Source organism: Gigantopelta aegis, unplaced genomic scaffold (assembly GCF_016097555.1).
Source record: "Gigantopelta aegis isolate Gae_Host unplaced genomic scaffold, Gae_host_genome ctg3398_pilon_pilon:::debris, whole genome shotgun sequence".
NCBI classification, from domain to species: Eukaryota; Metazoa; Mollusca; class Gastropoda; order Neomphalida; family Peltospiridae; genus Gigantopelta; species Gigantopelta aegis.
Window position 1 is genome coordinate 29,988 of NW_024533322.1, and position 17,238 is coordinate 47,225.

Sequence of the window (17,238 nt, forward strand, 5' to 3'; positions counted from 1 at the left end):
TATTGACCAGTCACACTTCGCCTTTTATAACGTTATTTGGGAGCATACAAATTCTAAAAATATCGGGCGAGTCTATTTTAGTGGCCGCAGTACAGCGAACCATACCAATACGTACGGGGTGGGTTATCAGTCTTCAATTTTACATTAAAAATTATTTATTTATTTATAAAAAAAAAACTAACTAAATCAGTCTTCAGTTTTACATTACAAATTATTTATTTTATAAAATAAAACATGTTTTAAGGCATTCGTAATTCACACGAAACATGTCGTATACCCTCAGGATAATTCGGAATGTTTTCAATAGTGGAGCTAATTTTAATTAGATTGATGCAAAAATGTAATCTTACGAAAAAATTAAATATTCACCACAAATGTGTACTGGTGTAAACTGTTTTTTTTCTTCGTTTTTTTTAACGTCGCGCGTGTGATGTAGGTTGAAGAGCTCCAAGTAGATAATACACTTTAATATACTTTTGAATACTGTAGGTGTATTTTTAAACAATGCACTCCGGCCATAAATACTGAAGTTGCCACGTTTAACTGTTGCACGCCCTCCCTAAAACATCGCATATCCGCCCCTGCAAGACTAGCTGCAAGAGTAAAGAAGTTATTTAGCTACTGTACAGTGAAGGTGATAAGCCAGCAACACGTTGAAAGTTCATTTTGTTTAACGATACCACTAGAGCAAGCTGATTTATTAATCATAGAGATGAAACCCACTGCATTTTTCCATTAGTGCTAAAGGATATTTTACATGCACCATCCCATAGACAGGACGGCACATACCACGGCCTTTGATATACCAGTCGTGGCGCACTGGCTGGTACGAGAGATAAGAAATAGCCAAGTGAGCCCAACAAAAGGGATCGACCCTGAACCTACCGCTCATCAGACGAGCGCTTTACCCCTAGGCTACATTCCGTCCCAAGCCAGTAACAAAGACTTAACAACAGCATAGTGACGGCCATTCGGCTACTTCTCGTCTCAACCAGTGCATCACGCCTGGGATATTAATGGCCGCGGTATGTGCTATCCTTTATATGAGATGGTGCATGTAACAGATTCCTTGCTACTAATGAAAACATGCAGCGGGTTTCCTATCTGAAGATATATAAATTACCGAATGTTTGACATCCAATAGCCGATGACTAATAACTCAATGTGCTCTTGTGGTGTTGTTAAATGGAACAACATTTAACTTTATAGGGACGGTGGTAAGTCAGTGACAAAAATGAAACTTGGACCGTGATCACTGGTATTAAGGCAAAAAAAAAAAAAAAAAAAAAAAAAAAAAAAAAAAAAGGTTGGTGATCGTCCTTTTGAGCACACAAATCACACAGCCTGGATGTTGTAGTTCCTTCACTGGCCGCCAGATGGACCTGGTGATGGTTTAACCCGTTACGGAGCTTACGTAAGTTGAATTGCTGCTATCTCCGCGCATTTTTAACAGTTTTTAACAAAATAAAATAAATTCTGGGCGGGCGCATTTTTCAGGTACGCCTTGTACCAACTCTTTTTTTTTATTTGGCCTAATATAAACAAAAGAGTCGGTTTGATTAACGCGTACCTGCCATGGACAGAACTCTGGCGAAGTCAGATGTTGTGCCCACAACAGGCATGCTTGAACAACGATCTGATGGAAACGTGCCAGAAATTACCCACACCCACATTAACGCGTAGCGCCAGTGTCTCTTCTTGTATGTGATAATACGGCGCTTTTAAACTCATTTTGTTTCGTTCTGTTTCTATCTCCGTTGAACTGTCATTGCTCGGCATTCCCGAGGAATTGAGATTTCTCGGAAAAGCGTAAGCCGTCAGCGTTTGAAATACAACATGCTTACCTGCACGTAGCCACTCCAGAAATACAAGTAGTCATTTGAATAGCATGCAATAGTTGCACACGTAGGTGCTTTTAGGTTGTTGTTGTTGGTCCCCCCCCTCCCCCCCCGATATTTTTAATTTGTAAATTAAACAATACCTATTGTTTTCTTATCTGTTATTTTGCGACAGGTATAATTTTATTATATATTAATTATAATTTTTTTTACGATCCCCTCCTCCCCCAAAACTTCCATTGGCATTCCGCCTCATGTCACAGTGACTCACTGCCCCCCCCCCCCCAATGGATTTTCTGGATCCACCACTGGTAGGGTGTATACCACCAAATCAAATGCCATAGACTACAATAGTAACGTTGGCTAAATCTCCTATCTGCAGTGTATCAAGCGACATGAACGCCACGGATATAAATACTACAAATGGAGGTCAAGGTGCTCACTTCAGAGATAACGGATAGTGTCTATTTTAGTACTTTGTTTTTTTCATGTTCCTTGACACAGTAAAACTGCAACATCTTCTTTGATGGTACTTTGTTGTTGTTTTTTACAGGTACCCCCGGATAGGGGGGGGGGGGGGGGTTCCAAGACCCACCCCCCCACAAGGTTATAATTTTATTATTGACACAGTAAAACTGCATACATGCCTCATTCATTTTCCCCCTAGAGATGTTCGTTGTCCAGATAGAACTATTGGTGGGTTTTTTTTTTTTTGTTTTTTTTTTTTTTTTTTACAACCAACACACTAGCATTTATCACCAGTCTTTGCCCCCTGGGCTTATTTTCAAATTTCGGTCTAATTAAAATTATACGGTAATAGTGGTTCTAACGAAAGTTCGGTACACACGGACTTTGACCCCGCCAGCTGGTTTAGTACTGCCTATATTCGCTTTATCAAACCGACTCCGGGATATACTAATTTTTCGTGCTGGGGTGTCGTTAACATTCATTCATTCCATTCATTCATTCCGGGATATACCATGCTATCTGGCATTTGACGTGCGGTGAAATACAAATCCAGGCGGACGCAGTCTAAGTACATTTAGTAGTTGACATAAGTTTTTTTGAAAATCATTAGACGACAGAAATAAACGTTTCAGAATTTAAAAACAGAATTTAGGTCTACAATAAGCATCATATTGTGATATTTTAATGGATATTGTAATCTGCTTCGGAGAGAGATGTTTTATTTTACGAAAGAAACAAATGTGGTAGCATATCTTCTGAAGTGCACGTGGTTTGAATCTCTGAGGTAATTTTATTATAAGTAATGGACTATTATTGTATTATGTTCTGTATGACCAGCCAGTGGCGTAGACAGGATTTTGTATTGGGGGGGGGGGGGGGGGACACCTGGCAGCCAAGTAAACAATGATATCGAGTACGCCACTGATCACCCATTAATTTCCAGGGATTGGACTGTTTAAACCGGATTCACTTGGGACCGATAAAATATGCCGGTTTAGACAGTGTCGGTGTAGACACAGTTTCATTTGTATTTATGTAGATCTTTAGCTTTTGGTGCGAATTATTTTGCTAGTATTCGTTCCAGTACTTGTGATGTATGATGCATATGAAATGGTTTATTTAACGACGCGCTCAACACATTTTATTTACGGTTATATGGCGTTGGACATATGGACCACACAGATATTGAGGGAAGAAGCCCGCTGTCGCCACTTCATGGGCTATGCTTTTTTCGATTAGCAGCAAGGGATCTTTTATATGCACCATCCCACAGACAGCACATACCACGGCCTTTTAATATACCAGTCGTGGTGCATTGGCTGGAGCAATACTTGTAATGTAGTAGAAAAGACAATAAATAACACTTGGATTCTACGAGTCAAGTGGACCCGATATTGGTAAGTGTAAGGAATAAACAAAAACGACGTATAGTCCATCCCATCCTAAAGAGCCTTTAGAGCAAGATTATTATACACATTTGCTGGTTTTGTTGCAAGTCTGATCGACATTTTTAACACAAATGAGCTACAAATAGTTGGCCTATTTGTAGTCACTGCAGATTTTATGCACACCACGCCTCAATTTTTATCCATTAGTCAAATGATTAAAATATAATAAATACTGCACAGATTCAATATTTGAACATCATATATGATTTGGCTGTAGCGAACTATTTCTGGACGTTTTACTTGTATAAAACTAATGCGGCCTATTTCTTTAAGTCCAGTCATAAAGGTTTCACTGGTGAGTCATTTATAAAGTATATATACTGACAAACTGCCGAAGAAAGCTGGTTTCTTTTTTACCATAAGGACTCTTACTTGGACCATACACTGTACAAGGAACAATACAATTGTGGCAATTAGAGTATGTGATACAGGACCATCTTCAGTTTGTGTAGACAGATCTGTTTTACTTACCTTGATGTAACTCGCCCCCCCCCCCCAAAAAAAAAAAAACAACAACAAAAAAACAAAACAAAACCACACACAAAAAACCCCCACAAAAAAACAACAACCCAAAAACCAAACAAAAACCAACCCAACCTAACATACTTTGTCTGCCAACATGATTAAGGGTCAAACTACGTGATCTATTTAATTAAATTATGAATATATTTGTAATGGTTGTGCAGTTTGTTTTTTCTTACACTTTATCCACAATAGGCCCTACATGTATTTGACAGAAGTCATTACCAATTATTATGTATACATAAGGATTAATCTACTGGAAAAGCTGAAAACGAAAAATGATGTTACTACCAGACCTTCAGATTATAAATATAGAACTGACTTCTTTCTACTAGAGATTTTGTTGAATATTTGTGTGCACATTTATTTCAATGTACCAACAAACCCTTGGCTTAAGACATTGTATAACTAAAAAATACAGTCTATTAGCTTGTAAATTAAAACAAAAATCCCCTCTATTATACGAAGTATTATTTTTTAATACAACCTGGATCTGAATTTTATGGGCTCACAATACAATTCGTACATTATGTCGATTGTACTGACATTAGAAACACCTTTGTCAAGCATAATTTGCAGGGTTCGTTTTGTCTTAACTTGACAGGAGCTATATGACCTTTCTGAGTCTCTAAGAAGGCCTAGTGATGGAAGAAAACAGTGGAGGGATAGCTATTGTAGGTGTTGGAGGTCGATTCCCTGGTGCAGACAACATCGAAGAATTTTGGCGGGTTTTATCAAAGGGAGAGAATCACGTCAATGAAATACCTCGCAAGAGATGGAATCTAGATGCATATTATGATGATGATGCTGATGCACCTGGCAAAATGTATACCAGGAGAGCTGGACTTCTTGAAAAGTAATAATAATAATAATAATAATAATAATAATAATAATGTAGATAAATCAACAAGTAATATTATACATAAACTGTGAAAAGTAATTAAGCTCCAACATATGCAAATGAGCATATTTACACAGAACGTAAGGAAGAAACTTTGTTTAATGCTGTAAGCTCACCACATTGATCACTGGCATAGTAAATAACGGTGGTGTTTAATGGATCACTGGAAAAGTGTAAGACCACAAACCAATTTGATTTCTCCTTATCAACTTTTCCATGTTCTAGAGATCCCAGACAACTGAGGTGTATTCCCAGCACACATGGATATAAGCCTGGCAATACCTTAAATGGGAAAATTAATGAGGAACTCGTTATGAAGTTTTATTCCTAGAAACTCATCCAACATTATTTTTAAAAAACTAGTCCTGTTGTCCCAGTATAACAAATACATAACTCATAGTAGCTTTGTTGTTGTTGTTGTTCTAATGTCCCAATGCTTTAAAAACATTAAAGTGTGACTCAAGGTTTTAGCATGCAGCTAAAGCCTGTACATATTGACTTTACTGACGTCTTGAGTATCAGACGTTAACTTTTATCAGCATGAGGTCTATATTACATGTCCTATGAATATTGTTGACCTGTGTAAATTTTATTGCAGCTTTGATCAGTTTGACAACAAGTTGTTCGGTATCAGTGACAAGGAGGCTGAGAGGATGGACCCACAACAGAAGTTTGTCCTCGAGTGTGTCTTCATGGCTTTACAAGATGGCGGAATTACCAGACAAAATATCCAGGGTTCAGACACCGGAGTCTTCATAGGTTTGGATACCATTAGATGTACTGTTATCAGATAAAATAAGGGGATGGATGGGAAGTGGGATGCAAGCAATTAAACGTGAAAAATAAAATGAGTCAAAGTGGATATATCAATTCCACTATGCTCACAAACCGTTAATGTATTCAAAATCGTATCTGTGCACAAATCAAAGCGATGTTTTGTAATGTTATTTGTTGGATATTGCTATAAACAAAACATCACATTTCAGGCATAATGAATGACGACTACAGCAAACTAACTTCCACAACGGATATGAATCACTATAATGGAACTGGCGGCGCCACCAGTATTGCGTCAGCACGTGTTTCTTACATCTTTGATCTGCGAGGACCATGCATGTCGGTAGATACAGCCTGTTCGTCATCTCTGGTAGCAATACATCTTGGTATTCAGGCATTAAAATCAGGTATGTTGTTGTTATTAGCTATTAACTGCAGCAGACTGTCACTTTGTATCATTCAATCAAGGATGAAATCGATATATGTCTTGTCTGTTTATCTATCTATCTCTGTATATATGTCTGCCTATCTATCCGTCTATCCATTCAACCGTCCACTTATCCACCCATCCATCTATAGAATATATATCCATTCAGTCAGCCATGTATTGTTTTTCAGTACTTTCCCATCAGAATACAATGGTTTAAAAATAAAACTATCTTTACCATAGGGGACTGCAACATGGCCGTGTGTGGAGGAGTGAACGCGTTATTGACACCCTCGATCTTCATACAAATGAGCAGAGCAATGATGCTCTCACGGACTGGACAGTGTCATGCCTTCTCTGCCAGTGCAGATGGATATGCAAGAGGAGAGGGTTGTGGGATTGTCCTACTGAAAAGACTCTCTGATGTAAGAGAAGAAAGATACGACTTATAATAAAGCCTTTAATTTAGGACACTATTAAATCACTTATCAGACCCCCCCCCTCCCCCCCCCAACACACACACACATAATATATTCCACTAATTTGCATCAGTACAATTAATATAATTCATAAGATATTTAACCATAAAAGAACTTATTATATCCTTTAATTTAGAACAGTAGTTGCACGTGAGAAGCAGTGAAGAGTCCCAAAATGAAACAAATACACACACTGAGAGAATGAACGAATGAGAGAGAGAGAGAGAGAGAGAGAGAGAGAGAGAGAGAGAGAGAGAGAGAGAGAGAGAGAGAGAGAGAGAGAGAGAGAGAAAATAAAACAACAGGCAGTGGCCGAGAGATCAATAGATACTGCAGTATGAGAATATCCTTAACTTTCTTAAGTGGGAAGGACCACTGGATAGTAAGCACATAAATGCATAACATGATGTTTTGTAGGCCATTAAGGATGGTGACAATATATGGGCAACGATTGTGACAGGTACAAACCAAGATGGCCGAACAGTTTCTCCCATGACGGCACCTTCTGGTGAACAACAAGAACAGCTTCTAAAAAGTGTCTATGAAAAGGCTGGAATTGATGCGAGAGAAATAGACTACATTGAAGCACACGGTAAGCACAAATTTACAATCGATGCAGTATTCTAACACAAGAGTAAACATATGGACAGGGTTGGGGGTTCGTGAAATTACAGCAATGGTTTGGATTGAAAGAACCTTTTATATACATAGTAACCTTATAAAGTAACTAAAGTCTATATTGTGTGTTTATTACAGCTACGTAAAGTGTTAAGTCTGTCATTTTCAGGCTGATATTTAGGAATGACAAATTCTGGATGGATTAATGGCTTTGTCGTTCTAATTTTATCTAAGTGAAATCATTGCTTTCATAACATTTGTATGCTTCAAATCAAGCTAGTCGGGTTGACACGTTACAAATATTAAAGAAATACAATTGCAAACAAATATGAATAGTATATCTTTGCACTATTTGTTAATACCATATGAACATTGGTCAAATAACCCAATTGTCATATTGCAGATACATTCAATGATAGAAATGTTGCCGATCCTACATTTTAATTTAGTTTGCTGCTACTGTAAAAGCTTTCTGCATAATGTAGTCATAGTAACAACCAAAAGTACATTTTAGAAACATTTCCTTGTTCTGAATTTGTTTCTGGTCATCCTACTGTTTGTAATGACCCAAATGTTATTTTAATTCCCAATAATTTTGTACATACGAACAAATATATATTAATACGGAAAATAGTTTCAGCTACTACAAACAGGACAACTGGACACATTTATTATACATACACCGACATTCTGAACAAGAACATGTATTTGATATGTAATCTGTGTCGTCTAAACAGCTTTGGTATTCATAAAACAAATTTGACATGGCAACCTAACCATGACTCAAGTATCTCAAACAATATGATGAGTGAATGAAACATTATTTCATTGGTTTCTAACGTGACACAACACCATTAATAGTTCATGTAGTATTGGTCTAAACATTCAATGTTATAAACATGTTTCATTATAGGAACGGGGACTATAGCTGGCGATCCTGTGGAAGTCAACAGCTTAGGAAGGTTTTTCGTGAACCTTCATACAAAAGTGCAGAAGAAGAGATACATTGGATCCGTGAAAACAAATATTGGTCATCTTGAATCAGCTGCTGGTGTTGCTGGCCTTATTAAAGTTTTGCTCATGATGAAGAAAAACACAATTGTTAAATCAGTTTTAGAAGACGACCAGCATCCTGATATTGACTTTCAAAAATTCTGGTTTGAGATTCCAGCTGATCTCAAGGATTGGGACAGAAAAACCAAATTTGCTTGTGTTAATTCCTTTGCGTTTGGTGGAACTAACTGCCATGCCATTCTTTCATCTTGTGCTGATATAACAATTGACATTACCGGGGAACATATATCAAAAGTGCCTTTGATGTTTTGCTTTTCTGGACAAGATCAGAATGGTCTTGCGGAAAGTATTACAGAATTTCTTACCTTCGTTAAAACACAAACTGAAATAAATCTGCAGGCTATATCATATTCATCAACAGTGAGACGTGATCATTTTCGAGTAAGGAAAGCTGTTACTGCATATTCTTTGAAAGAACTAGTTAACAAACTAAAATCTGATAAAATGTTAGGAATATCTCACAGACGAAACAGGGTGATTTTTGTGTTTGGGGGAATGGGTATAGCTTGGATGGGAATGTGTAAGGAACTTATATCTCAATTTCAGGTGTTCAAAGAAAAAATTCAAGAGATTGACAGTTATTTAAAGGAATATGTCTCATGGTCACTCTATGAACGACTTCTAGATGACTACAATGTAGAAGACACGATCTTTGGCCCAATTGCTACGTTTGCATGTCAGGTTGCACTAGTTGCACTCTGGAAACATTTGGGAATCAAACCTGACTGTGTTCTTGGGCAAAGTATTGGTGAAGTAGCAGCCTCACATATCGCTGGAGTTTGGTCACTGAGTGAAGCAGTGAAAATTATATTTCATCGAACTGTCGTGTTAGCAAAAGCTACTGGTGGGAAAATGTTGTTGATACGCAATAAACCAGTGGAAAAACTTGAAATGATGTTAACTAAATATGAAGGCAGAGCAAACATTGGATTGTACTACAGTCCCAAGTCATGTGTTATTAGTGGAGACACTGATGCTGTTGACCAAATTGAAAAGAATCTTCTGACATCTCCAACAGAAGAGAATCATGGAATTACTCTTCAGACACTTCGATTACAGACTGCATTTCACAGCCACCATACAGACAATGCAAAACAAGAGATTGAAAGAAAGCTTGTGGGCATGCAAGGAGATAGTCCAGATATAGAAATTATCTCAACAGTTAGTGGCAAAAATGCACAGAAAGATGACTTTTTAACACCACACTACTGGGGAACAAACATTCGGGATCCAGTACAATTTGGCAAAGCTGTTGTCAATGCTGCTAAAGGCGATAGTTTTAATATATTTGTTGAAATTGGGCCAAAGTCAGTGTTGGGTTCTGGCATTAATGACTTATTCACCAAGGATAATATTGCTGCTGTTCCTTCAATGAAACGAAATTCTGAGCTCAGCTGCTTGTTAGAATCAGCTGGCAAAATGTATGAACATGGACTGAATGCTAATTGGAATGCCCTGTATGAAAAACCACAGAAGAATACAGAATACCCCAAGTACAGATTCTGTAAAACTAAAAACCTATTCATATCTGACAATGTTCGACAAGAGCTGATGGGTATCCAGCCAAAGACAAATTTGCACCCTTTCATGAAGACAATTGACCACAGTGGTGAACATAAAATTATCGTGTCACCAAAATCAATTGCCAGTGTCTATGAACACAGATTTTCTGGAAACATTATAATTCCTGGCGCACTCTATGCAGAAGTGGGCTTAGCTCTTGCACGCCTCTACTTCAAGGAAAGTGAAAACACAAACTGTAGTATTTCCTTGAGATTCAGACATCCAGTCTTGTTACAAAGACTTAAAATTGAACAGCTTGATATTGATGTTAAGAAAATGGATATGCCAGAATCGTTTAACTTTGTTGTACATAAACAGAACCATGTGTATGCTGAAGGAAAGGTTGAGAGGGAACATTATTCTGAACAAATCACAGTCGATATTGAAAATGTGAAAAAGAGATGTAGGCAGACTGTTACAAAAGAAGAACTGTATTCATCTCTTCAAAATGGAGGAATGTCTTTTGGAGAAATGCTCCAACTTGTTGGAAACTCTTTAAAAGGTGAAACAGAGGTCTTGTCACATTTGTCATTGAATCCAACTATCAAGGATGAAATGAAACATACATCAATTCATCCAGCAATTGTAGATGCCATGCTGCAGACAACAGGTTGCTTCTACCGACAGGCAGCAGACAGACATAAAGCTCTGCCAATCCAAATAGAAGGTCTGAGGAAACGAAGATCTGTTGAAGATAGGATGCTTGTGTATACAACAATTGTAAAGCAAACAAATTCAATGAACCTATTTTGCATATATCTGATTTCACTAGAAGGAAATGTAATTGCTGAGATTGAGAAATTTGTCACTAAAAATCTGGGTTCACAAAAAGAAAATATGATGTTTGAAACACAATGGAATCCAATAAAAAACCTACTTAAATATGAAATTCAGAGGGATCCATCAGAAGAATGGCTGATCAAGTATGCAGTCACAAATGACCACATTAATTTCGAATGCCTAGATTTTGACATTACAAAAAACAATGTGAATTCTATTCTTCAAGCTAATTCTGTCAGTTTGGAAAGATATTCAGCAATAGTGTTTTCTTGGCAGCAGCAAACTGAAGAGCAACCATCAAGTGAAACACTTCTTGAAGAAATCACCAGGCAGGCGATGACTCTGAAAACTCTGTTGCTGCACCTCCACACGAATAACGCAAGTATCCCATTGTTCATTGTAACAGAAAATGCTGTACACATTGGAAACAAAGTCTCTTCAGTAGACCTGGTAGGTGGATCATGTTGGGGATTTGTAAGATCAGTACTAAGAGAACAGGTCTACATTATGGCAACCATTGTTGATCTTCATACAGATGAGAATAACAAATTTGAAACCTTAATGAATGCCACAGTACAACAGTTGCTCTTAGAAGATAATCAAGGACTTAATGAATTTGTGGTTGATGGAAATTCTATTTGGTGTCAGAAAGTCTTTCCAAATGACGATATGCCACTATATCGAAACAACAAGCTTGATATACTCTGCAAAGCAAATCTTTCTTCCAGGAATGAAGGAGGTCTTTCCAAACTGTACTTTCAATATGACAGAGAAGAGGAACAATCCAATCTTCCACAGCCTGTAGAAATCATGACAACAAGAGTTGTTATGCATGACTCATGTCTGTCTCCACAGTGTGATCCAGATTCAAACATAATCACGCTTGAATCAATTGGGAAAATGTCTGCAGAAAAGGATGCCCAGCAAAATGTTGTAGTGTTCTTTCCATGCAAAGTTAGTACATCCATGACAATTCCAAAACAATGTGTTATTGATATCACCAAAATACCATGTTATGTACCGGGACTTTTAACAAAACTTATTTTGTTTTGGCATCATTGTATGATGATAGACAATCAAATGGAAACAGCAAATACAATGTATAGAACGTGTCCGTGGATACGGAAGGGTAACTCGCAAACGACAAATATCATGCCAATATTCATTCTTTCTTCTAATGCTACTCATTTTGTGGCAGAGGCACTTTCAATTATGCTTAAATCGGTGAAACGAAATACCAACGTACAAATAGTTGACATCACTATTTCTGGTTTAATACCGATTCATTCTGAAGCAATCATTGTGTCAACCATTCAACTAAACAAACAAGAGATTCAAACAATTTTCAACCTGTGGCCTAAAGCGAAACGCCTTGTCTGTATGGATCAGATACTACCAAGAAATGCCAACCTACAACTGTATCATCAAAATCTAAACCTGCAAATACAAGTTGTCAGGACCAGTGACATTTTCACACCCAGATCAGCAATGGACACCATGCCCAATCTAATAACATGGATTCTGGGTCATAAGAGTGAAGTCAAAACTATTGCTGAAACACTCCAACATGTTGCTCCCCAAGAAAAAGAAACAAATGTTGCAAAATTGTTACAAAATTCAACAATTCAACTTTGTGGTCATTATGGACAAAACATCCCAAATGTTCTTGCTTCAGAGGATGCCTTGCTTCGTCTAGATGGTGTATATATTGTAGTTGGTGGTCTGACAGGGCTTGGTTGGGAATGTGTCCAATTCCTGGCAACACGAGGAGCTGGGGCAGTTGTCATAATAAATCGCCGAACAGTACAAGAGGATAAATTACATGAAATAGGAAACATTGAACAAGAACATGGTTGTGAAATAAATGTCATGCAGGCTGATGTGACTAACATGCCATCTCTGAAAAAAGTGTTTAAAACAATTGAAGACAAATTTCCAAGAAAACAGTTAAAAGGTGTCTATTTTGGAGCAGGTGTGCTTGAAGACAAAATTTTGATCAATATGTCACAAGATACATTTATGAAGGTTGCAGCACCCAAGATACAAGGGGCTTGGAACATGCATGTACTTACAAAAAACAAACCTCTTGATTTTTTCATCATGCATTCGTCAGTTACAGCAGTGTTTGGTAATGGTGGTCAGTCCAATTATGGAGCAGCCAATACTTTCCAGGATTCATTAGCACAAAAACGCAGACTAGCTGGACTTGTGGGGCAGAGTATTAACTGGGGACCTCTGCGTCTTGGGATGCTGCAGGATAAGCCAGATGTTGTGAACACATTAAGAGAACAAGGATATATACCACTTAGCACAGAGGAAATCCACAAATGTCTGCTCTCAGTGCTCATGCTGGACAAGCCTACCATTATTGCTGCTAAATTCAATACCATTAAACTGGGCAATAGTATTACAAATGAGAAAAACACAGCTTTGCAGTTCAAGTTAGACTCCATTCTTGATGTTCCAATCCTGGATAATTCATCAACGGTGAACTTCAGCAAGAAGCATTATATCAATTTAAAGGAATTACAAATCGCGGAAATTGGCATTAGGTTGGAAACAATTAGAGAATACATCACAGAATTACTCACAGATGTGCTTGGCCTTAACGATGTAATTCTTGAATTAGACACAGGTGTAGAGAACTTGGGACTCGATTCCATGCATGCAATGACCACAAGCAACCAAATCTATCAAACCTTTCAAGTGCGGATTATTCCAAATGGGTTGCTCCAGCAAAATCTTTCAGTTAATGAAATTGCAAACCTCATTAACTCAAAATTCACGACCTCTGTTGATAATATGGCAAGACAGGATGTTTCCTCTCTGGTAACTGAACAAACACTTACTTACATGGAATACACTTTCTATAAGATTTACTGCAAGAATCCTGCTGATCTTAGTTTGTATTACATCAACGAGATCTCGATACCAGTAACAGCAGCTGAACCAGAACTATGGAAGAAAATAGCTGAACAACTTATGTCACGACATGAAGTTCTGAGGACGACATTTGAAAAGGTACATGAGAGCAAGAATATCAGATGGAATGTGAAAAGAAACATTAACCCAGTTGGAATGGCACCTGACTTCAGAATAGTGACAGCAGAAGATTTTGATGAAATAGAGAAACACACAACAGAAGCCTTCCACTTAGAAACAAAAGGCCCACTCCGCTTTATTTTCATTATTGGTAAAATATGTCACTTCAAAACGGTATACAATAGCATTGGATTTGACATGCAAAGTATTGGAGTCATTTTCAAAGACATGGTGGATATATTTCGTTCAATGCAACAAAATATAAAACTGCAAGATAGACAGACAGTAGGAGGAAGTCTGATAGTAGTGGAAATGGAAAAGGTTTTGCAGGACAAAGGTCAAGCATTGAGGGACTTCTGGAAACATCGATTTGACATAGAGATTCCTGCAATTACCTTGGGTACCACAGAACAACCAAACACATTGGAATCTGGATCGATTCAGGAAACACTAAAACCTGCTGTTTTTGATGCACTATTTGACTTATCAAAGTCCCACAGCTTAAGCATGTATAAATTAATTACCAGTTTGTACCAACTTCTTCTTCATCTTATGACCAACGAAAGATATGTGACAATTTCAACATTAGTTGATGTCAAACAGTACATTCCAAATGCTAGCAGTGCTGTTGGACTTGGGATAAATTACATTCCTTTGCTAGCTGAATTCCTATCCGATGATGTTAGTGTTGAGGAATTTCTCCAGAATAATAAAACAGCACTTCAAACAGCATTAGACCACTGTTTGTGTCCATTGGACATCATTAGAGAACTATTAGGTTCTGAAAAGATCACAAACATTTTAAGAAACAAAGTTGTGATTGTTGAAGATGAATTTGTGACACCTTTGTTAAGTCTAGCAAATGATGAAGGCTACACATTCGACGTAACAAAGTCGGAAGACCTGGAAACTGTCACAGACACACAATTTAGCATGTGGATCAGATTAAAGGAAAAACAAATGAAGTTTGTCTTGACATACAAGTCAAACATTTTATCTCAGAATCGTGCTAGAGATATCATGAAGGCCTTTGAAGAAATTGTTATTCAAATAACCAGTAATATTTCAATAACAGTTGCAAGTCTACGGAACATGTCTACTATTACAAAGCTGAGAACAGATCATAATGATTAAATTTAAACTACATAGATGACACAGGTATGTGAAATTGACAAGGACTTCGAGACATACATCAGACACGTGTATATGTGTTGCAATATGAGTTGTACAATGTCACCAAAAAAAAGCGTAGGCTTTAAGAATCTGACCGTTCATCATCAACAGCTGATGCCATTTACAGCTTATTAAAATCAGAGCAGATCATGTTTAATTTGAACATGAGACATTAAAGATGGAAAGTGCATGTCCATCATTTTGGCCTAACTGGGTCTATCAAGCTGCTACCCACCTTTGAAAGGAAATCTGGCTTCAGAAAGAGAATCAATTCCAAGAACATTGTTATATCAATATCAATGGTAAGACGTCATCTTCATTGAAAATTATCTTTAAGCATGATAAACGAAGGTATCGGAAGTGGTACATATGGAAGATTTAATTTTGGTATTTTCATTATCTCTAAAACTAACAACTTCGAGTTTTAAAAAATTATTATTGAGATGTCATCAGTTATATCTGGAATATTTTTTACTTTAAATTATTCCACTTATTTATCAGTTATTTTGTTGTTTTGTATGATAGTATTATAGATAACTACATTCAGATCGAAATATGGTGAAGAACATAAAAAAGGCAAAACTAACAATCACTGAAGAAAATTCAAATATTAAAAAAAAATACGAGAAAGTAAAAGCTATTCTATCAATTAGCATATAATAAAAATGTCCACTGGTCGAGTGGTCAAGGTCGCGAAATGACAATGCAGTAGGTTTGAATCATGCCGACTGACACTGTATTTTTAACAGATCTCGCCATGAAAAAAAATTAGAACGATTAATTGCTCCCCTAAATGTTGATTGTGGGTAGACATTTAAGATATTATCGTAATGGTATTTAAACATATTGTAGTACTAATTTATTTTTATTTTTAAATGATCTAAAATATGACTCTCCTTGAACTCATCTCATGGGCAAGATGGGGAAGTCGGTTTTTAATGATTACAGCCGGCCTCGGTGGCGAAGTGGTTACGCCATGGGACTACAGACTAGAAGGTACAGGGTTTACAGCCCGGTACCGGCTCCAACCCAGGGCGAGTTCTTACGGGCTCAATGGGTAGGTGTAAGGCCACAACACCCTCTTCTCTCTCAATAAACCACTAACCAACTAACAACTAACCCATTGTCCTGGACAGACAGCCCTGATAGCTGATGTGTGTGCCCAGGACAGCGTGCTTGAACCTTAATTGGATATAAGCAGGAAAATAAGTTGAAAGAAAGAAGTAATGATTACAAATAGAAATTATTGGCCAGGATAAATAAAACATTCACAATATCCCTTTCAAACAACTGGTGACGTATAATTATATTCCATTCCAGTTTAGAATCAGTTATTAAATGCATTATACCAATCTTAAATGGATGGAATTGTGTGGGAAAAATAAAAGATACTATTTCTGAGTTTTTATGTTAAATCTGAAATCCAATATTATTAACGTATGCTGATTGTAGATTACATATGTTATGCATTCAAGCAGAATGCACAATGTGCTTCCTAATTCCAGATCATATTTAGAACACAATTTCATAAACTGAATTATAGTCCGTTTATCTATATTCTAATACCCTGTAAACTACATTTTCTATTTTATAACAATCTGATTTATACATACATCGATATTTATTTATTTATTTATTTATATAATGTTAATTATTATATGTTTTATTTTATGACATAGAATCTGATTTGTACAAGGGGCTGGACGTAGCCCAGCGATAAAGCACTCATTTGATGTGTGGCTGGTCTAGAATCGCCCAAGCCAGTGCACCACGATTGATATATCAAATGCCTTGGTATGTCCTATCCTGTCTGTGGGATGGTGCATATAAAAAATGTTTTGCTACTAATGGAAAGATGTAGCGGGTTTCCTCTCTAAGACTATATGTCAGAATTACCAAATGTCTGATATCGAATAGCCGATTATTAATAAATCAATGTGATCTAATGATGTCGTTATACAAAACAAACTTAAAACCGATTTGTACAACATATATGAACGTATCTCCTCTTTTAATTAACAAAATATTTCAACACTTATTTATTAATTGTTACTTGTATATTGATAAATATTTTGGAACAATTTTTACTTTACGTTTTACGATTTCTGCTAATATGAGTTATCGTGTT

The 17,238-nt window shown here is 37.0% G+C and overlaps 1 protein-coding gene across 1 annotated transcript; it reads left to right on the forward strand.

Annotated features, from left to right (window-relative positions):
• The first annotated feature begins 335 nt into the window (after window positions 1–335).
• Window positions 336–17,232, forward strand: LOC121392131 (phenolphthiocerol/phthiocerol polyketide synthase subunit C-like). The gene is made up of 7 exons (XM_041523490.1): window positions 336–1,414; window positions 4,881–5,132; window positions 5,776–5,936; window positions 6,164–6,361; window positions 6,625–6,806; window positions 7,278–7,452; window positions 8,392–17,232. The coding sequence occupies exons 2-7, from the start codon at window positions 4,921–4,923 to the stop codon at window positions 15,069–15,071; spliced, it is 7,608 nt and encodes a 2,535-aa protein (XP_041379424.1). The 5' UTR covers window positions 336–1,414; window positions 4,881–4,920; the 3' UTR covers window positions 15,072–17,232.
• The last annotated feature ends 6 nt before the right edge of the window (window positions 17,233–17,238 follow it).